The 21,893-nt window shown below is 38.9% G+C and overlaps 1 protein-coding gene across 1 annotated transcript; it reads right to left on the minus strand.

The window, feature by feature from the left end:
* Window positions 1-574: 574 nt before the first annotated feature.
* LOC149404459 (heavy metal-associated isoprenylated plant protein 30-like) lies at window positions 575-3,977 on the minus strand. The gene is made up of 3 exons (XM_089601440.1): window positions 3,172-3,977; window positions 1,726-1,801; window positions 575-1,157 (listed from the first exon to the last, which is right to left on the minus strand). Exons 1-3 carry the CDS (start codon window positions 3,346-3,348, stop codon window positions 835-837), a joined length of 576 nt encoding a protein of 191 aa, XP_089457566.1. The 5' UTR covers window positions 3,349-3,977; the 3' UTR covers window positions 575-834.
* Between the last annotated feature and the right edge of the window lie 17,916 nt (window positions 3,978-21,893).

Below are 21,893 nucleotides of genomic sequence, written 5' to 3' on the forward strand. Positions count from 1 at the left end.
GTTCATATTTAATTGTAAATGAACACACAGCTAATGCGTATTTTAGCTTATTTCATGAAATAATAAATACAAATAAGATTTTCTTGAAAATTTAATTTATTTTTTGGCAGTATAATTCTACTAAACACTGGTGATATTATTACAATACACGTTAAAAATGTACAAGCTTGTAAATATGAGAAAATTTTCAGAGGATAACACCACCAAAAATATAATTTTTAAGAAAATGAATGGCCCAAAATTATACGATTAACTCAAAGGCAATAGGTACAAAGAAAAGTCAATATATGCTTTGGAGTGCTTTCTTATTTTTTTTTTAATCTAAAGGTACTCAAAAGTTTTAGCTAGTCTCGATCAAGTTGGTCTCGATCATGATGTATAATAAAATAAAATTAGATGCTTATTCTTGCCCATGAACTCCAACATAACCCCTCCAAAAAAAAAAAAAAAAAAATCTCATTAATTTATTTTCCAAAAACAGGGAAATATCCATATTGAAACAAGTTGAGGTGACAGTCCATTTAAAGCCAAAACATCCTATAATTCAAGCACATAGTATCGTATTCGTATACCGTCAGAAAACAACACCACACATCGCATAAATAAACAGATTATCAATGAAACTAATTACAGAATATAATAATATCAAATGGCAGAAAATTCCGATAACGATACGATCATGAATATATTCCAATATTCCCACACTTACACCTTATTTTGATATTTATATGTGTACATATACAAACTAAAAGTAAAAGCAAAGGAAGATATTACTAGATAGATTGACCATGCAGCAAAGACGATTATGAGACATAATTAATTAACTAACGAACTTCACATGAGACAACAAGCGTTGACGTTGTCGTCGTTGAACATGTTGCTGACCTTGTCGTCGCCGCGCTGAGTGACGGGAATGTTTCCGTGCTTGTCGCCGAGGTTGTAGCCGTGCCTATAATAGTTGTAGCTCTCTTTGAACTCGTTTGTGGTGTCTTTGAAGTAGTCGTTGGCCGATGTGAAGTACAGCGGCGGGTTCGGGTACGGCCAAAACTCCGCCCTTTTTCCCGCCCTCCTCACCGCCTTCAGCACCTTGTTGCGGTCCACGTACCCGATCACCGTCACCCTCTCCAACGGCAGGTCCACCTCCACCGAATCGATCCCTATTATCATTTCAATAAATAAATATTTTTAACTTGGAAAATATTTTAACCAATTGTTTTCTTCTTATATGGATATTTTATTGTCTAAAAAAAAAGACTAAAATGTTATGAAATGTCGGAAGTCCACACATACGATGTGCGTTCAATTGTTGCTAGTTTTGAATCCCTATCGTTTTGGGGATTTTTTCTTCTTTGATAGAAGATATTCGAAATTTGTACTTTGGGTAATATACCCTCTCTCTATTAGAAGCCTCGAGCTATCCTTAAAAAAAAAGAACTATTTTTTACTCGGAAAAATGAAATTTAGTTTAGTGATTAAATTCTATCACTGGTTTAGAAAGTATTTTCCCGCTAAAATGTAAATCAATATATACTACGTGTATTATTCTTGCTTAAAAATGTTAATTTAGATTAACTAACGAATGTACACGTACTAGAAGGTAATTGATTAATTAGCATATACTTAATATGCACACGTGCTGCAAAGACAACTATTGCAAAGACAAAGTACTGGTTAAACTTTAAAGTAAGGAAATAATTGGTTTACTTTATTTATTTGACGAATTACCTCTAAGCTTAAGAATCGCACTTTTGACTACTCGTTCACAGCCAGTGCAGCACATCCTGACTTTAAGATCCACAGTCTGCAAAAATCCACGTTAATAAAATAAAAAAGAAAGCTCAAAGCTGTGATAATTATGGAAAGTTCGATTACTGGTTAATTAATCTATTATTTATTAATAATAAATCATATTGCGATGAATAGCCTCTTTTTCATTATTCCTTTCCGACTTGTGCTTTGAAGGATGCCTTTATTCTTTCTGCACTCTATCAATGAAAACTCGTACGAGAGGTAGAGAAAATCACAAGAGTTGGATATAGATAATTATAAACCTAAATTATTTTGGTAATTGACACTAATTAGATTCTTGTTTATATACATATTCTTGCGCGCGGATAAGACGTAGGATTTTCATTGAAATTCAGTTATGAAGATGCTGTACTAGGCTAGCGGATTGATTCAATGGTCCAATAAAAATATATATAAAAGAACAAAGTGGAGATTCCAACATGAACAATTGTCTCCTTATGTGGGATTTGTCGTAAGGTGCAGTCTAACAAAATTTTCAAATATGATTAAAATGTATTAATAGGGGTAAAACTCCTAACTATATACAGGCACTTAAATTAACAGGCCTAAGCCATACTTATGGCAATATAACTTATACATAATATCTTGCAATGAGTGGCTTAGGCATGGTACGAAGTACTGTATGCCCTACCTCTCGTAGTGGGACTTTAATTAATGAATTGATAAACCAGCATAACTAATTGGTTCATACCCTAGTGTGTTTTTTTTTTTTGGTTATAAAAAAGCTAGTATTTTATATTTGAAAGTGAAAAAAAGAAAGATAAGCGCTCTTCGAATTATATAATAATCATCTTTATATCTATACAGGTTTCAAACCGTCCCTATAAACCTCATAATTATTTCCAACCAAGTACACATATGTTGAAAACATGGCTATAGTACTATTTGGTGGATAGAGTCGTAAGGCGTATAAAATCAGCGTAAAATATGCATAACATGTGCATGAAAGCTAATAGTAATATATATGTGTATGCATATATATATATATATATATATATATATATATATATATATATATTGAATTTCTCTAGATTTATACCTAGCCAACCACGTGACAATGAAATTAAAACAATCATCACTCAAAACAAGAACGCATATTAGAAAACGATCATATTTATATATAGCATCATCGTATGTGCATGCATGAAATCAAGGTCATAGTAAAAAAATCGATTTTTAAATTTATCCACATATATACCAAAGCCAAACACGTGAGCACAATGAAACCCCTTATTTTGCCCTACCTCTATATATATATATATGTATGTATATATGTAAATATACCTCGTATAATTGACCAATCCAATTTCAAAATTTATCTATATGTATATATAAAAAGGAAGCTTATGAAGGAAAGCAAACCTGCAAAGAAAGAGGACGACCCTTCTTCGGCATCTTGTGATGGTAGGCTTGGTGGTGGTGGTGGTGATGGTGGTTGTGGTAAGCCCTGTCGATGTGGTTATCGTGATAGCGAAAGAAACAAAAAGCTAATATGGAAGAGACTATTGAACCAAAAGCTTTCTCTATCACCCTTCCCATTATACCATATGCCCTCAACTATTTATACAAAAAACGCGTTCATAGAGAAAGTCTCAAAAGCAAGGAAATCCGAGACACAAAGTTAGCCAAGCCGCAGAAGATATTCCCACTGTGGCATATAATACCCTTCCTTGAGGTTTATCTCTTCGCTACGTAATATATTCCAAGAGTTGGCTAAAATTAAATTATAGAAACAAATACACTCCTCAAGGGTTTGGTTATAAGCGGTAATCCTGTATATGCTCTGAGGGTATAGAAATTCAGTGGACTTGATACCAAGTAATGGTATTATTAATAGAGTATTTTTACCTTTTAGACAAGGAATGGAATAAAATGAAATGTTATTTAAACATGATTTAATGTATAATACTTGGGACGTGGGTCAAGCTAAATGGCTAGATTACTGACAAATTAAATCAAACAAAAAAGAGAATATCAGCCTCTAGAGGGGTTTTCGGGTTTGTGAGAGTGAGAGAGATTAAGGAATGGAAAAGGAAAGAAAACTGGAAAGCTGGTTTTGATGCAAAGGGAACAAATATATTCTGGAAATCTCTCTTCTTTTCTCTAAAACTAATCTTTTAGAGTCAGTCGCTCACAATACGTACCATCTATTCTCTATCTTTATATATGTGTATAGCGCCTAGAAAGGCTATAATATATAAATACACATACATGCTAACAAGACATAACAAACTTATATTCCTATATCATAATTTTTTAGTCTTGTATATTGCTGATTTGATGTTATTTTTTATAATTATTCCGTGCACTGTAAATATATGTTCTTCTGGGTTCCATATATAAGCGCACATTCGACTTCATAATTCAAATAAGAATTATGTGGATATTATATTTCTATAAATAAATGTAATATATGTTCGCCATTATCTCGAGCCACGTAATTTATTAATGCAACAGGGTACAGCGTCCCCCAAACACGGATTAGACGATAAGAATATCATTTATTATGTACAATTAAATTAGATAATACATACGATCTTTTGATAAGGGTATAGAGAAAAATCCAAGCACCGGTATATATAGAAAATCCGTCGCTTCACGTAGTAACCAAGTACTTCTATTTTCGTTATTATACCTTTTAATTTAGTATAACCTTGTATTAAAATAAATGAGAAATAGTGTTTAAATACGGCGTGGAAGTGGAACACATAACATAAAATAAAATAAAGATTTATGGAAAAGCAGCGTCAACGTCCACCACTGAGAGTCCTAAACGGCGCGAACCCCGAATTATAGGCATCATCATATTCACATTCCCATTTTGGGGATTATAAATGAACTTAAACAAATATTAGTCAAACTCACGGCCAATTGCGTCCAACACAACTTGTATACATTTCTATTTAAAAAAGAAATCGGCACTAGCTTAACTAAAATCAACTCAACATTAAATGATGGGAAGGCCATCATAACCCTCGAAATTGTTTCTTATTTTCGAGGTGAATCTATCGAACTAAATCAACCTTCACGAAATAATCTTAATGTGGGTGGATTTAGTCAAGCAGATGCGGACAGTTACTAATTGTCACCTATGGATTCTCTTGGATTTCGAAATTGATTTTTATAAAATGATTGATGATGAAATTTTGATCTAACGGAAAATTACTAGATGAAGACTTGGGCCAAAACTTTGATTATGGCCGTAAAATTTAGGTGGATAAGGTGCTTTACTTTAGTCATAGCATAAATCTCACTTAAAAAGCATTAAGAATTCTCGCTTTGTTAAGTTGCAAATTATGTCTCAAATCACTTTTTACAAAGTTTTTTTTATAAGTAATAAATAGTTGTAGAGACGCGGGGGTGGAGTTCGACCTCCCCACTAACAACATTCAACAGGGCCCAAGCTCAAATAAAGTTCTTATGATCCTGAGCCTAGTTTGCCCAGGCCACTTTGTCTGGGTGATCTCGGCTCTTTGACAAGATTGATGTCTAAACCCTCCACATCGTCAACTCAAAGGAAGCGGTCATCACCTTATCATCTTGCCTCTTCTAGCTCGAGTCAGCATACTTCGAACTCCATGAAGACCTCCAGCCCGATCACGTGTCTTTCAGATCAACGACAAAGATGAAACGACCTCAGCTATAAATAGACCTAGTGTCGCTGGGAAAAGACATCTGTTATCTTCATTATCATTGTATTTTTCAAAAGTTTGTATTCGAAATCTTTGTTGAACTCGTCAATTGTTTGGCCGAGCTCAGCTCTTTGCATTCACTTTCAATATTCAATAAAGCAATACGATTCGCCTACTTTATTTTTTCAGTTCGATATTGTTCTTTTATTCAGATATCAAATAAGCTTTACTTATTTCTTATACGACAAATTCTTGAGATCCACATAAATACAAATAAATCGATATACTAAATATAGCCTATCAAGATTTCAACAACTTGGTGCCGTTTGTGGGAAACAATCAAGATTTCGAACTCTGAAGTTCGAACGAACATATTAAGATGGGCACGTGGGTTACCTTCGAGCTAAAAGCTCTTTTGGAAACTCTGATCATAAGATCAGACGAGCAACGTGAATTCCAGCACTCTAGTCGGACTCAACTGGACAGTCTAGCTGCTGAGTAATCTGCCTTCAAGTCAAGATATGACGGTGACAAAGCTGTTGCTTCGAGCTCATCACTTCGTCCTGATGAAGCTGGTCGAGATGGTTGAGTTCTGCCTCCCGGAACTCGTTTGGGTTTCTCTGGAATCCAGGTGACTCCGTCTGAAGCGGGGTCTTCTTACCCCGTTTACCAGCTCCAGATGAATTCCCAGGTCAGGATCTTCACTCCGGTGATGCCAGTGAACTCGGATGCCCTAGTTCGCGCCACTCGGGTCAAAACCACCGCCACCAGGAACTGAGGTCTTTGCTGAACAGAGCTCCCAAACCAAATCTAGCGCACAAGTCCATCAAGATCAGCTCCTAGCCCCTCCCACACTGGCAGCAGCCTCAATCGGGGCTCCCATTCTAAGTCAGCCCGTCTACACTAGAAACACTGTGGTCCCTACGACTCCAGTTGATGGAAATAACTTCAACACCACGAGATCAGAAATGTCCGAACTCGAAGCTTTCTGTAAATTGGTTGAGGATAGATTCAAAGCTATCCACTCCAAGATACATTCTGCAACGAGCTCAGTCCCTGAGATCGAATATTTTATCGCTGAGACAGAATGAACCCTTTTTGCTCTAAACATCGGCAGGGTCAGGATAGATGATGATGGAAAGGTCAGACTCCCAAAATATGCTAGGACGTCCAATCCAAAATCACATATGACCGCCTTCCGAATTGCGATGGACCGAGTTTATCTCAGAGAAGACAAACTAGAGGCCGGTTATAGTCAACTTTTTGCAAAAAATATAACAAGGGTCGCGCTAGGTAGGTTCTCAAGGCTTGATGAAGGCTCGATTAATAATTTCCAAAAATTATATGCCGCTTTCCTTAAGCACTGCTCCATGCTCGTCGAAGATGAGGCCACCATGGCTGATTTATGGAACACACAGCAAATTGATTTCGAGATGCTTAAAAGATTCATGGAGCGCTTCAAAAGTGTCAGGTAAAAAATTTTGAACGTCGATAACGATTCGACTTTGATTGCTTTAAAGAACAAACTTTGCCATGAGTCCATATTCTGTGAAGGAATGACGATTAATAAACGTCTCCCGTCGAAGATTCTATCCATCACGCATCAAACTTTGCTAGGGCGAAAGCAGAAAATAGTTTCCAGGAAAAAAAACATAATTTCAAGAAAGCTCATCAAGGAGGAAACTCCAACCCCGGATGGTTACGAACACATGGGAAGGGGGGGGGGGGGATAAAAGAAAAACGACGGACCTACTAAAAATGATGGTCCTCCTAGTTTTGTATTAAATGTGAATGATAGAGACTAAGCCGGAGGCTCCGAGAAGAAATGGACATGCGATCTCGAGGTCTATTGTGATTTCCACAAGATTCGCAAACATGCCACCCCCAATTCCAAGACAATGAGGAAAATGTTGGCTGAAAAGTTCACGATGGTTGAGTTGAAAGACATTGACTTGGGACCTCCTCCCAAGAAGAAGAATTTCAACTCCCAACCGCGAGGAAACCCTTCCTCCGATAATAGAGGAAGAAATGATGAGGAAGAAACGCAGGCTACCCCTCATAGATAAACAAAACCAAGAATCGACTTCATCATGGGTGGATCGAATTTTTGTAGGGAGTCTGTAAATCCCATCATGGCGCATCAGCGCTAGCTTAAAGACACACTCTGCCAAACTATTTTAGATGACCAAGAGGAATCCATGATCATCTTCAAAGATAATGAGGCAAAAGAATTGATTGCACATGACGATGCTCTGGAAATTGAATTAGATCAAATTGTAGTATCATATATTTTCATCGATAATGGGAGCTCGATGGACGTTATCTTTAGGAGCACCTTGAAGAAAATGAACATCGATGAGTCCTTTATCGAGCGAGATTTCACTAAACTGATTAGATTTAATGGTTTGGTCACCCCTTCCATGGGACTAATCAAACTCCACCGAGCGAGAGTTCACTGAAATGATTGGATTTAATGGTTTGGTCACCCCTTCCTATTGGCATTGGTGCTCACAAGAAGAGTATTTGTTGTTTCTTATATGCATTTGATGTAATAAAGTCTCACAAAGACTCTTGCTTGTAACTGCTGAATAATTAATAAAAGAGTTGAAACTTTCATTCATTCTTCCTTGTTTGTTTGAAGCTTTATGATAAACCTCGGTCTTTAGTCCTTAAACAAACCTAACAACAAATGAAGAGTCAACTATAGATTTGCATGAATAAACTCTTCATGGTTTGCTTAAAACAACATATTCAATAATCTAAGGATCAACGGGCTATTGATCTCAGTATGATTGTTAGGAGAGCCTATGATGTTTGGTTATGAGACATAGAGAGTTGGAGACTCTATAGTTCTTCCTAGGTACCTTCTGAAGATACTGAATTGACCAGTGCACTTCTAGAGACAGTATAAGAACAAACCATTTAACCTTTTCTGTCTCAAAGTCGCTATGTACGAATTGCATCATGCTTACCTCAATCCTGAACTGAGACATGTCATTTCATAGCTTACATACTCTCATTTGCAAAAAGTCAGAGTTCTAGATTCACTATGTGATATAGACAAGACCTATTGATGAAGTACTAAGTTATGAAGATGTCATGAAAGCCTTTTTGAAGATCTCATAGATATGGAATTCATGTACAAGATTGCTGAAATGCAATGTATATCACCTCATCCTTTGTTTCTTGGAACGTGAATAAATGAACTAGAAAGTGTCCAAATTGAGTCATGACTCTTTTGGATGAATCAATGTGACTTGTTAGCTCCTCGTCAATATATTGTTTCTAACTTATTCACAAGTGAGAAAGGAGTTGAGGAAATAACAACTAGAAGGGTAAAATGGTAATTTTATAAATCCCATCTAGTTGATGATAGAATGGTAAACATAGATAATATTCAATGGATCCACTCATCACAATTAAGTAGAATTTTGAGTAGAAAATGTATTCATTTGAACCGAGAGATTTTCAGTGACAACTCTTTAGTGGAGTTAGTTGACATTAAGCTAGAACTTGAAAAAAGTTTGTGAACTTTTATGTCCAAGCATGCTAGCTCAAGCTTTGTTCATTTGGATCCATGAAGTGACTACCACAGGTCATTAGAGTAGGATTTGTTTGTTGTCAATGGTGCCCACAAGAAGAGTTGTAATCTCTATTTATGTACATTTGATGTAATATAGTCTTACGAAGACTCTTGCTTGTAATTGCTTATTTATTAATAAAAGTTGAAACATTCATTCATCCTTGTCTGAAACTTTATGATAAAATCTTAGTCTTTAGTCCATAAACAAACCTAACAACATATGAAGAGACAAATGTAGATTTGCATGAACAAACTCTTCATGGTTTGCTTAAAACAATATATTCGCAATCTAAAGATCAATGGGCTATTGATCTCAGTCAATTGTTAGGAGAATCTATGATGTCTAGTTATGGGACATTGAGAGTTGGAGACTCTATAGTTCTTATAGGTATCTTCTGAATGTACTGAATTGACCATTGCACTTCTAGAGACAAGATAAGAACACTTCTCCATCAAGGCCCCGCGCCTCACGCTACGTCACACACGCCTTGAACTATGTTCTGACCTGATCCCTCACACGAGTACGTAGGCAGCCGACACAAAAGGCACGGGTGTGATCACTTGGTCCGGCCTTGGATCGAACCGCCCGAGGTATACAATAGTTGTTCATTTTCATGCGACAACATCTTATAAAAAACAATTTTTCTCAAGAAAATTTTCTCATTAGAGTTCTATAACTCATGGTAGTAGGGTTGAAAATCCGGAATTATAAAAAACTGGACTTTCGGAACAGCCGCACACCTCAGAGTAAAATAATCATAACTGGTGACTCCGATGTCATTTTGACCTAAAACAAATTTCATTGGAAAGAGGAAAAACAGACCTTTAATTTGATTCAAGAATCATTAAATTTCAAATTTTGAGATGATAGGTATGCCACTTTTTCCAGACTTTGTTGACATACATCGAGTGCATTTCAACTTTCATGGCGTCAAGCCAAAGGTTTGATTCAGAACAAGCCATCGCTTGGCTATAGGAAACAAGATCATCCATGTCAGAGACGGCTACGAGAGTGTCTCCATAAGACATGTACATGTCAGGCTTTTGAGTAGCCCTCCCACTACATCGAAGTACTACTTGACGAGATTCTGATGAGTTAGGTTGTGTTTTAGTTGGGGTAAGAACAGTTCTTACAGATGAGGTGGAAGCTTCCTCACCCAACTTTTCTTCAAGCACAATTTTGCTTCTAGGTTTTACATCTTTCATAAAGTCCTCCTCAAGGAAACGAGCATTCGTGCTAACGAAAGTCTTATCGTCCTCGGGACTATAGAAAGTGAAACCTTTGGATATCCAACGAGCAGACACAATTCTGATCTACTAGCCAACTTGCTAGTCTTTTGCCTCAGCACATGTGTAGGGCAACCCCAAATTTTGATGCAGCCAAGATTTACTTTACGGCCAGTCCATCGTTCATAAGGAGTACCAGGAACCGTTTTAGACGGAATTTGGTTCAGAATGTAAGCGGCTGTTTCGAGGGCATATCCCTAAAAGGAAAGAGGGAGTGATGAGTAACTCATCATTGATCTAACCATCTCCATAAGAGTTTGGTTTCTTCTCTCTGACACTCCGTTTTTTTGAGGTGTGCAAGGTGCAGTAAGCTGAGAAGCGATACCTTCTTCTTTAAGAAAGTCATCAAACTCTCCAGACATATACTCACCTTCTCGATCAGATCAAAGGGTTTTGATCACTTTGCCAGTTTGCTTTTCCACTAAAGCCCTAAAGACCTTAAATACGTTAAAGGTCTCGGATTTGTGTTTGAGCAAGTAGACAAAACGTATCTCGAGTAATCATCAGTGAAGGTAACGAAGTATTCGTATCCTCCAGGTGCCTGTTGACTGAGCGGACCACATACATCAGAATGTACTAGTTCCAGCAACTCAGTGGCTCTTCGACCCTTATCGGAGAAAGGTCGCTTAGTCATTTTTCCTTCTATGTAGGATTCACAAGTATGTAGTGAACCTATTGCAGAGGCTTGGAGTGGACCGTCCCTCACAAGTCTCTTAATCCTGTCTAGACTGATATGACAAAGTCTTAAGTGCCAGAGATATGTTGATTTTATTAGATCGGAGGATTCAGATAGTTTGATCCTCTTTGGCTCCCTAACTTGATCATTATCTATTTCAGTGTCTAAAAGAGAAGGTTGAGTGGGATAAATGTAAAAAAGACCATTCTTCATACATGCATCAATGACAAAAGAATTTGAAAAAGAAATACGAATTCCATTCTTTATAAACTATAAATATTAATCTTGCTCGAAAAGTTGAGCAACAGATATTAAGTTTTTCCCAAAGGAAGGAACATAATAAACATTATTCAAATTTAAAGTGCGGTCTTCAAAAGACAGCGTCACGGATCCCACAACCTTCGCAGACACTACACTCTCATCACTCCACTTGAAGCAGAGGTCGTCATCCTCTAAGCTTTTGCTATTCGTAAAACCAGTCAAGGAGCAGCAAATATGGTTAGTAGCAGCGGAGTTAATAATCCACGATGATACATTATCAGCTACTAAGCAAGCTTCGATAACAAGTACAATGCCCTTTTCCTTGGTTTTGAGGTAGGCAGGACAGTTCCTACGCCAGTGACCAGGCTCATTGCAGTGGTGGCACTTATAGTTAGACTTGTCCACCTTCGTAGCCTTTGGCGTCTTCTTCTTCTTTTGAACCTTAGGTTGGTTCTTCTTCTCGGTCTTTCGAGGTCTCTTCTTAGATCCATAAGTGGAGGCAGTAGCATGTACCTCTCCTCGAGTCCTCTTTTTTCTTAGTGAGTCCCTCAGTGGTGTGAAGCTCCTTCATAAGTTCGGTAACAGTGTACTCTAGCTTGTTCATGGAGTAGTTCAGCTTGAAGGTATCAAAAGACTCGGGGAGAGTTTCCATGATCATGTCTATTTTAGTCTCCCCATCAATCTCAGATCCAAGGATCTCCATTTCGTTTAGATAATTAATGATCAGCATCATATGATCTCTAACGGGAGTTCCAGCCTTCATACGACAGTTCATAAACTGTTGGACCACTTGTTGCCTAGCTTGACGTCCTTGCCCTCCAAACATCTCATGGAGATTGTAGAGCATATCGGCGGCAGTCTCGATGTCACGATGTTGTTGTTGCAACACATTGTTCATAGATGCCAAAATATAGCACCTCACAATCTCATCGGATCGAAGCCAGGCCGCCAAGGCATCTTTTTCCTCTTGTGTCGGATCTTCATTCGTTTGAGGACATGGGGTGGTGAGAACCCATTTGTACTTGTCGACATTAAGGACTATATCGAGGTTACATTTTCAGTCGACGTAATTTTCGCCTTCGAGTTTATTCGAGGAAAGAATGGTTGAGAGACATTTTGCCTATAAGAGTTTAAACAAGTTTATGATTAGTCTTTTGGTTTAGGATTTAAGTTTTTAACATTTGATAAAATCCAAAGGTGTTACAAACAAAATGATAATCTACTCCCTCAAGAGAAGGCCGCAAAAAATCTCCTTTTATAAGTAAATGACACATCCTTAATGCTTAGCCAAGATGTCAATACACCAATTTTGACTAGTCACCTTTTAATTGCTTTGATCACTCACATCCTTTCGCAGAGCCTCAAGGGAGGATTACTAGGGATTGAGTCTAAGTGCGTAACCAACCACTTAGTCCAAAAGGTCAACTTTGAAAAAACAATCCCCCAAGAGGAGGCATTGTCTTCATCGTCTCACTCTCGGACATAGCTCATTGAGCAATGATTGAAGCAAAAACGCCATAGAGTACTCTCATTGGAGAGAGGGCCACAAGAGTGACTCTTATTCTCACGTTAATTGCTTCTTTCATTAGTGTTGGGGATCGTGGGTTACAAACAACAAGTATAACCCTCCCACTTAGTTTTAGGAGTTGGCACATCATCTCTTATAGGTTCGAAAACAAATTTCCTAGTTACAGAGCGATATAGTGGGCTTCTAGAAAGGAATCCTAGATCTTTATGTTCAAGCAAGAGCATGTTGGAATTGATCTAGGGTTTAAGAAAAAGATTAAACGCTTCGGGAAGCGGCGGAATTTTAAAAAATTTCTTTTCAAGTAAAAACAGTTTTTACTAACCTAGACAAAGAAGCAAGTACATGTAATTAAAACCAATATGAGCATAGAAGTTTACTAACCTTTCATGAAGCTTGAACTTTGAGAAGCTTTTGGAAAGTTGCAACGCTCGTCTCCCTCGCAGCACGTCTCTCTTCCTTTCCTCGGCACCTCGAGCAACCACGAAAGTTTCTATCACTAAATCACTCGAAATAAAAGGAATTAGTGAGTGGGCACTTTTAAACACGACGACTCGAGAACAAGTCTCAGAGTCGAAGAGCTAAAACCACTAGGTCAAATGAGGACCTAGGTGCCAAAACAAAAACCAAAAATAACTAGAGGGAGAGAGAGAGGATCGGCCACAAGGTCTAGAGAGAGAAGCTCTCAATCTCTAACTTATGTGGGATGACTAGAATGAGAGGAATGATGCCTCTATTTATAGGGGAGGCATGAGCAAATCTTATTTCCTCTTTTCTACCCATGTTGGACGTTCATGACATGTCATGCAAGTCCTTGGATTTGTTTCCTCATTTGTTCTCTCTTAGTTGGCCGAAAATGCACTTTCCTTCTAAAGGAAATTTGTTTCCTCTTTTTCTTTTGGCAAGTATCTTCATACATCAATGCACAAAATAAACTCTCTTTCCCACTATGGCATGAACGAAATTCAGCCTTATTTTCCTTGGGTTGGACGAAATTTGAGCTTCTAGAAGGAGCTTCTAGATGTTTCTTCAATTGTTCATGACAATATAAGAAAAGCCCATTAAGATTTTTCAAGTAAAATTCTATGAAATGAAATTAATCCTCAAGGCCCAATTACACTAATATGGCTGAGCAATATTTATTTCATTTGTCATCATATGACAATGTCAAAAATAATTTATTGACATTCATTTCGTCCTACGTCCCAAAAGACAAAAATACCCTTTTCGACAATTTTCGAAAAACTTGTCTCGTTTTTGTTTTGGCTTAGCTTCCAGTTTAACTATTCCTACTCGATGTGATTCGTGACAGTGACCTCATGGACCCAAATGAACAAAGCTTGAGCTAAACACTTGGACTCAAAAGTTCACAAACCTTTTCCAAGTGTAGCTTAATGTCAACTGACTCCACTAAAGAGTTGACACTGAAAATCTCTCGGTTCAAATGAATTTATTTTCTACTCAAGAATTCAACCTAATTGTAATGAGCGGATCCATAGAATATTATCAATGTTTACCCTTCATGAATGTCATCAGCTAGTCGGGATTTACTAAATTACCATTTTACCCTTCTACCTGTTATTTCCTCAACTCCTTTGTCGCTTGTGAATAAGTTAGAAACAATGTATTGACGAGGAGCTAACAAGTCACATTGTTTCATCCAAAAGAGTCAGGACTCAATTTGGACACTGGCCAGTTCATTTATTCACACTCCAAGGAACAAAGCATGAGGTGACATACATTGCATTTCAGCAATCTTGTACATGAATTCCATATCTATGAGAACTTCACAAAGTTACTCATGATAGACTCACAACTTAGTACTTCACCAATAGGCCTTGTTCGGAATCACATAGTGAGTCCGAACTTTGACTTTCTCAAATGAGAATACTAAGGTGTGAAATGGCATGTCTCATTTCAGGATTAAGGTAAGCATGATGCAATTCATACATAGTGACTTCGAGACATAAGAGGTTAAATGGTTTGTTCTTATATTGTCTCTAGAAGTGCACTGGTCAATTCAGTACCTTCGGAAGATACCTAGAAGAACTATAGAGTCCCCAACTCTCAATGCCTCATAACCAGACATCATAGATTCTTCTAACAATCATACTGAGGTCAATAGTCCTTTGACCCTAAGATTGCGAATATATCGTTTGAAGCAAACTACGAAGAGTTTGTTCATGCAAATCTACATTTGTCTCTTCGTAAGTTGTTTAGTTTGTTTATGGACTAAAAGACTAAGGTTTTATCATAAAGCTTCAGACAAGGAAGATTGAATGAACGTTTCAACTTTATATTAATGAATAAGCAATTACAAGCAAGAGTCTTCATAAGACTATATGACATCAAATGTACATAAATAGACACTACTACTCTTCTTGTGGGCACCACTGACAACAAACTCCCACTTGACTCAAAGAAGATGTGAGTAGTCCTACATGCCTAATCCCTCTCGAAGTTGGTCGAAGACCATGTTCGCTAGGGCCTTGGTGAATGGATCTGCTAGAGATCTACTTCACCTCCACGTCTCTGCGCTGCGCGATCTCTCGAATCAAATGGTATTTCCTCTCAATATGCTTAGAGCGCTTATGGCTTCGAGGTTCCTTTGAGTTAGCGATAGCCCCACTATTATCACAATAAAGGGTCATGGGCTCGTCGACGTTTGGAACAACTTCCAAATACTTAAGGAATTTTCTAAGCCATACAGCCTCTTTGGATGCTTCACAAGCAGCCACATATTCTGCTTCCATTGTGGAGTCAGCAATGCAAGATTGCTTAATACTCCTCCACACAACAGCTCCACCATAAAGGATGAACACAGATCCCGAAGTGGATTTCCTGGAATCCTTATCCGCTTGAAAATCGGAGTCGGTATATCCCATCATAGTCAGGTCAGTACCTGAGTATGTAAGCATCAAGTTCCTAGTTCTTCGAAGATACTTAAGAACATGCTTAACAGCAATCCAGTGCTCGGGTCCAGGGTTGGATTGGAAACGACTAACTACGCCAACGGCGAAACAGATGTCAGGTCTAGTGCAAAGCATAGCATACATGAGGCTTCCTACGGCAGAGGCGTAAGGAATCTTCCTCATGTCTTCAATCTCTTGTGCAGTCTTGGGAGACTGGTCCTTAGAGAGTGAAACTCCATGCCTAAAGGGTGTTTGACCCCTCTTGCAGTCTTGCATCGAGAAGCGATCCATCACCTTATCAATATAAGATGCTTGAGAGAGCGACAGGGTCCGATTTTTCCTATCTCGAAAGATTTGGATCCCCAGAATGTACGCGGCTTCTCCTAGATCCTTCATATCGAATTGCTTTGCCAGCCAGACCTTAGCCTCAGATAACTTACCCATGTCATTACCAATGAGTAGTATATCATCGACATATAGTACCAGAAACACAACTTTTCCTTCGTGTATTAACTTGTAAACACAAGGCTCATCTATTGACTGTTCAAAGCCGAAGCTCTTTACAGTTTCATCGAATATAATATTCTATGACCTAGATGCTTGCTTTAGTCCATAAATGGATTTAAGCAACTCACAAACCTTGGTCTCTTGAAATTCTTCCACGAAACCGTCTGGTTGAGCCATGTAAATGCGCTCGTCAAGATTGCCATTCAGAAAGGCTGTCTTGACATCCATTTGCCAGATCTCACAGTCGAGAGCTGCAGCTATGGATAGGAGTATGCGGATGGATTTAAGCATCGCGACTGGCGAGAAGGTTTCTTCATAGTCAATCCCTTCTTGTTGGGTAAAACCCTTCGCCACAAGTCGTGCTTTGAACGTCTCAACGTTCCCATCAGGACCCCTTATCTTCTTGCATATCCACTTACACCCTACGGGTTTAATCCCTTCAGGAAGGTCTACAAGTTTCCAGACTTTGTTGACATACATCGAGTGCATTTCAACTTTCATGGCGTCAAGCCAAAGGTTTGATTCAGAACAAGCCATCGCTTGGCTATAGGAAACAGGGTCATCCATGTCGGAGACGGCTACAAGAGAGTCTCCATAAGACATGTACCTGTCAGGCTTTTGAGTAGCCCTCCCACTACGTCGAAGTACTACTTGACGAGATTCTGATGAGTTAGGTTGTGTTTCAGTTGGGGTAAGAACAGTTCTTACAGATGAGGTAGAAGCTTCCTCACCCAACTTTTCTTCAAGCACAATTTTGCTTCTAGGTTTTGCATCCTTCATAAAGTCCTCCTCGAGGAAACGAGCATTCGTGCTAACGAAAGTCTTATCGTCCTCGGGACTATAGAAAATGAAACCTTTAGTTTCCTTTGGATATCCCACAAACAGGCACAATTCTGACCTACTAGCCAACTTGCTTATCTTTTGCCTTAGCACATGTGCAGGGCAACCCCAAATTCGGATGTGGCCCAAACTTACTTTACGGCCAGTCCATCTTTCATAAGGAGTACCAGGAACCGTTTTAGACGGAACTTGGTGTTGGAATCGATCTAGGGTTTGAGAAAAAGTTTAACGCTTCGTTAAGCGGCGGAATTTTAAAAATTTTCTTTTTAAGTAAAACTAGTTTTTACTAACCTAGACAAGAGCATGTGCATGTAAATAAAAACTAATATGAGCTATTAAAGTTACTAACCTTTTTGATGCTTGAACGTTGATGAGCCTTTGGAAGGTTGGCAACGTTCGTCTCCCCTCGCAGCACGTCTCTCTTTTCTTTCCTCGGGAACTCGAGCAACCACGATAATTTCTATCACTAAATCACTCGAAAAGAAGGAATCAGTGAGTGGGCACTTTTAAACACTACGACTTAAGAACAAGTCTTGAAGTCGCAGAGCTAAACGCTAGGTCGAGTGAGGACCTAGGTGCCAAGACAAGAAAAAAATCGAAAATAAACTAGAGAGAGAGGGAAGAGGACTTCGGCCAAGTTCTAGAGAGAGAGTCTCTCAAATCTCTTAAACTTGGATGAATTAATTGTGAGGAAATGAGGCTCCTATTTATAGGAGAGGTCTCACCTTCAATAAGGTAGTTTCCTCTTCTATAGAATATCACATATTCATGAGCAATTTCCTCTTTTTTCCCTTTGAGATACTCGGCCAAGCTAGGGCTTCTAGAAGCCTTGATTTGTTTCCTATTTTGTTCAAGGCTTGCCTTGTCTCTCAATGTGGCCGATTCCCTTGTGCATCCTTATGCAAATATGTTTCCTCTTTTTCTTTTGGCAAGTATCTAAATACATTTATGCACAAAATAAACTCTCCTATTTCTCTATTAGGGTAGGCGCCCAAGTCTCTCTAGAAGGAGCTTCTAGAAGCTTCTTCATTTGTTCATGACAACATGAGAAAGGCCCATTAAGAATTTTCAATAAAATTCTCATGAAACGAAATTAATTCACAAGGCCCAATGATCAAGTCATGGCCGAGTGAAACATGTCACAAAATGACCTTGTCAAAAAATTTATTGACATTCATTTCATCCTTTGTCTCAAAAGACAAAAATACCCTTTTAACTATTTTCGTTCTTGTTTTGGCTTAGCTTCCAGTTTAACTATTCCTATCGATGTGATTCGTGACAGTGACCTCATGGACCCAAATGAACAAAGCTTTAGCTAAACACTTGGACTCAAAAGTTCACAAACCTTTTCCAAGTTTAGCTTAATGCCAACTGACTCCACTAAAGAGCTGACACTTAAAATCTCTCGGTTCAAATGAATTTATTTTCTACTCAAGAATTCGACCTAATTATGATGAGCGGATCCACTGAATATTATCTATGTTTACCCTTCATGAATGTCATCAGCTAGTCGGGATTTACTAAATTACCATTTTACCCTTCTACCTGTTATTTCCTCAACTCCTTTGTCGCTTGTGAATAAGTTAGAAACAATGTATTGACGAGGAGCTAACAAGTCACATTGTTTCATCCAAAAGAGTCAAGACTCAATTTGGACACTGGCCAGTTCATTTATTCACACTCCAAGGAACAAAGCATGAGGTGACATACATTGCATTTCAGCAATCTTGTACATGAATTCCATATCTATGAGAACTTCACAAAGTTACTCATGACAGACTCACAACTTAGTACTTCACCAATAGGCCTTGTTCGGAATCACATAGTGAGTCCGAACTTTGACTTTCTCAAATGAGAATACTAAGGTGTGAAATGGCATGTCTCATTTCAGGATTAAGGTAAGCATGATGCAATTCATACATAGTGACTTCGAGACATAAGAGGTTAAATGGTTTGTTCTTATCTTGTCTCTAGAAGTACACTGGTCAATTCAGTACCTTCGGAAGATACCTAGAAGAACTATAGAGTTCCTAACTCTCAATGCCTCATAACCAGACATCATAGATTCTTCTAACAATCATACTGAGGTCAATAGTCCTTTGACCCTAAGATTGCGAATATATCGTTTTAAGCAAACTACGAAGAGTTTGTTCATGCAAATCTACATTTGTCTCTTCGTAAGTTGTTAAGTTTGTTTATGGACTAAAAGACTATGGTTTTATCATAAAGCTTCAGACAAGGAAGATTGAATGAACGTTTCAACTTTATTAATGAATGAATAGGCAATTACAAGCAAGAGTCTTCATGAGACTTTATTACATCAAATGTTCAAAATAAAGACTACAACTCTTCTTGTGGGCACCATTGACAACAAACTCCCACTTGACTCAAAGAAGGTGTGTGTAGTCCTTCATGCCTAATCCCTCACGATGTTGGTCGAAGACCTTGTTCGCTAGGGCCTTGGTGAATGGATCTGCGAGGTTGTCCACCGTTGAGATCTTCTTCACTTCCACGTCTCCGCGCTGCATGATCTCTCGAATCAAATGGTACTTCCTCTCAATATGCTTAGAGCGCTTATGGCTTCTAGGTTCCTTTGAGTTAGCGACAGCCCCACTATTATCACAATAAAGGGTCATGGGCTCGTCGACGTTTGGAACAATTTCCAAATACTTAAGGAACTTTCTAAGCCATACAGCCTCTTTGGACGCTTCACAAGCAGCCACATATTCTGCTTCCATTGTGGAGTCAGCAATGCAAGATTGCTTAATACTTCTCCACACAACAGCTCCACCATTAAGGATGAACACAGATCCCGAAGTGGATTTCCTGGAATCCTTATCCGCTTGAAAATCGGAGTCGGTATATCCCGTCATAGTCAGGTCAGTACCTGAGTATGTAAGCATCAAGTTCCTAGTTCTTCGAAGATACTTAAGAACATGCTTAACAGCAATCCAGTGCTCGGGTCCAGGGTTGGATTGGAAACGACTAACTACGCCAACGGCGAAACATATATCAGGTCGGGTGCAAAGCATAGCATACATGAGGCTTCCTACGGCAGAGGCGTAAGGAATTTTCCTCATGTCTTCAATCTCTTGTGCAGTCTTGGGAGACTGGTCCTTAGAGAGTGAAACTCCATGCCTAAAGGGTGTTTGACCCCTCTTGCAGTCTTGCATCGAGAAGCGATCCATCACCTTATCAATATAAGATGCTTGAGAGAGCGACAGGGTCCGGTTTTTCCTATCTCGAAAGATTTGGATTCCCAGAATGTATGCAGCTTCTCCTAGATCCTTCATATCGAATTGCTTTGCCAGCCAGACCTTAACCTCAGATAACTTACCCACGTCATTACCAATGAGTAGTATATCATCGACATATAGTACCAGAAACACAACTTTGCCTTCGTGTATTAACTTGTAAACACAAGGCTCATCTATTGACTGTTCAAAGCCGAAGCTCTTTACAGTTTCATCGAATCTAATATTCCATGACCTAGATGCTTGCTTTAGTCCATAAATGGATTTAAGCAACTCACAAACCTTGGTCTCTTTACCTTTATCCACGAAACCGTCTGGTTGAGCCATGTAAATGCGCTCGTCAAGATTGCCATTCAGAAAGGCTGTCTTGACATCCATTTGCCAGATCTCATAGTCGAGAGCTGCAGCTATGGATAGGAGTATGCGGATGGATTTAAGCATCGCGACTGGCGAGAAGGTTTCTTCATAGTCAATCCCTTCTTGTTGGGTATAACCCTTCGCCACAAGTCGTGCTTTGAACGTCTCAACGTTCCCATCAGGACCCCTTTTCTTCTTGTATATCCACTTACACCCTACGGGTTTAATCCCTTCAGGAAGGTCTACAAGTTTCCAGACTTTGTTGACATACATCGAGTGCATCTCAACTTTCATGGCGTCAAGCCAAAGGTTTGATTCAGAACAAGCCATTGCTTGGCTATAGGAAACAGGATCATCCATGTCGGAGACGGCTACAAGAGAGTCTCCATAAGACATGTACCTGTCAGGCTTTTGAGTAGCCCTCCCACTACGTCGAAGTACTACTTGACGAGATTCTGATGAGTTAGGTTGTGTTTCAGTTGGGGTAAGAACAGTTCTTACAGACGAGGTAGAAGCTTCCTCACCCAACTTTTCTTCAAGCACAATTTTGCTTCTAGGTTTTGCATCCTTCATAAAGTCCTCCTCAAGGAAACGTGCATTCGTGCTAACGAAAGTCTTATCGTCCTCGGGACTATAGAAAGTAAAACCTTTGGTTTCCTTCGGATATCCTACAAACAGGCACAATTCTGACCTACTAGCCAACTTGCTAGTCTTTTGCCTCAGCACGTGTGCAGGGCAACCCCAAATTCGGATGCGACCAAGATTCACTTTACGGCCAGTCCATCGTTCATAAGGAGTACCAGGAACCGTCTTGGACGGAACTTGGTTCAAAATGTAGGCGGCTGTTTCGAGGGCATATCCCCAAAAGGAAAGCGGGAGTGATGAGTAACTCATCATTGATCTAACCATCTCCATAAGAGTTCGGTTTCTTCTCTCTGACACTCCGTTTTGTTGAGGTGTGCCAGGTGCGGTAAGCTGAGAAGCGATACCTTCTTCTTTAAGAAAGTCATCGAACTCTCCAGACATATACTCACCACCTCGATCAGATCGAAGGGTTTTGATCACTTTGCCAGTTTGCTTTTCCACTAAAGCCCTAAAGACCTTAAATACGTTAAAGGTCTCGGATTTGTGTTTAAGCAAATAGACAAACCCATATCTTGAGTAATCATCAGTGAAGGTAACGAAGTATTCGTATCCTCCACGTGCCTGTTGGTTGAGCGGACCACATACATCAGAATGTATTAGTTCCA

The sequence above is a fragment of the Urtica dioica genome, chromosome 2 (assembly GCF_054948205.1).
Source record: "Urtica dioica subsp. dioica isolate 48M chromosome 2, U.dioica_male_clone48M_v1_H2, whole genome shotgun sequence".
Taxonomy (NCBI): domain Eukaryota; kingdom Viridiplantae; phylum Streptophyta; class Magnoliopsida; order Rosales; family Urticaceae; genus Urtica; species Urtica dioica.

Bases quoted from the DNA above. Each gene is read 5' to 3' on its own strand.
- LOC149404459 (XM_089601440.1), bottom strand. From the start codon at position 3,348: ATGGGAAGGGTGATAGAGAAAGCTTTTGGTTCAATAGTCTCTTCCATA. The intron at 1,802-3,171 runs GTTTGCTTTCCT...GGATTTTTGCAG, and splicing joins GTCGTCCTCTTTCTTTGCAG to ACTGTGGATCTTAAAGTCAG. The intron at 1,158-1,725 runs GTAATTCGTCAA...AAATGATAATAG, and splicing joins TGCGATTCTTAAGCTTAGAG to GGATCGATTCGGTGGAGGTG.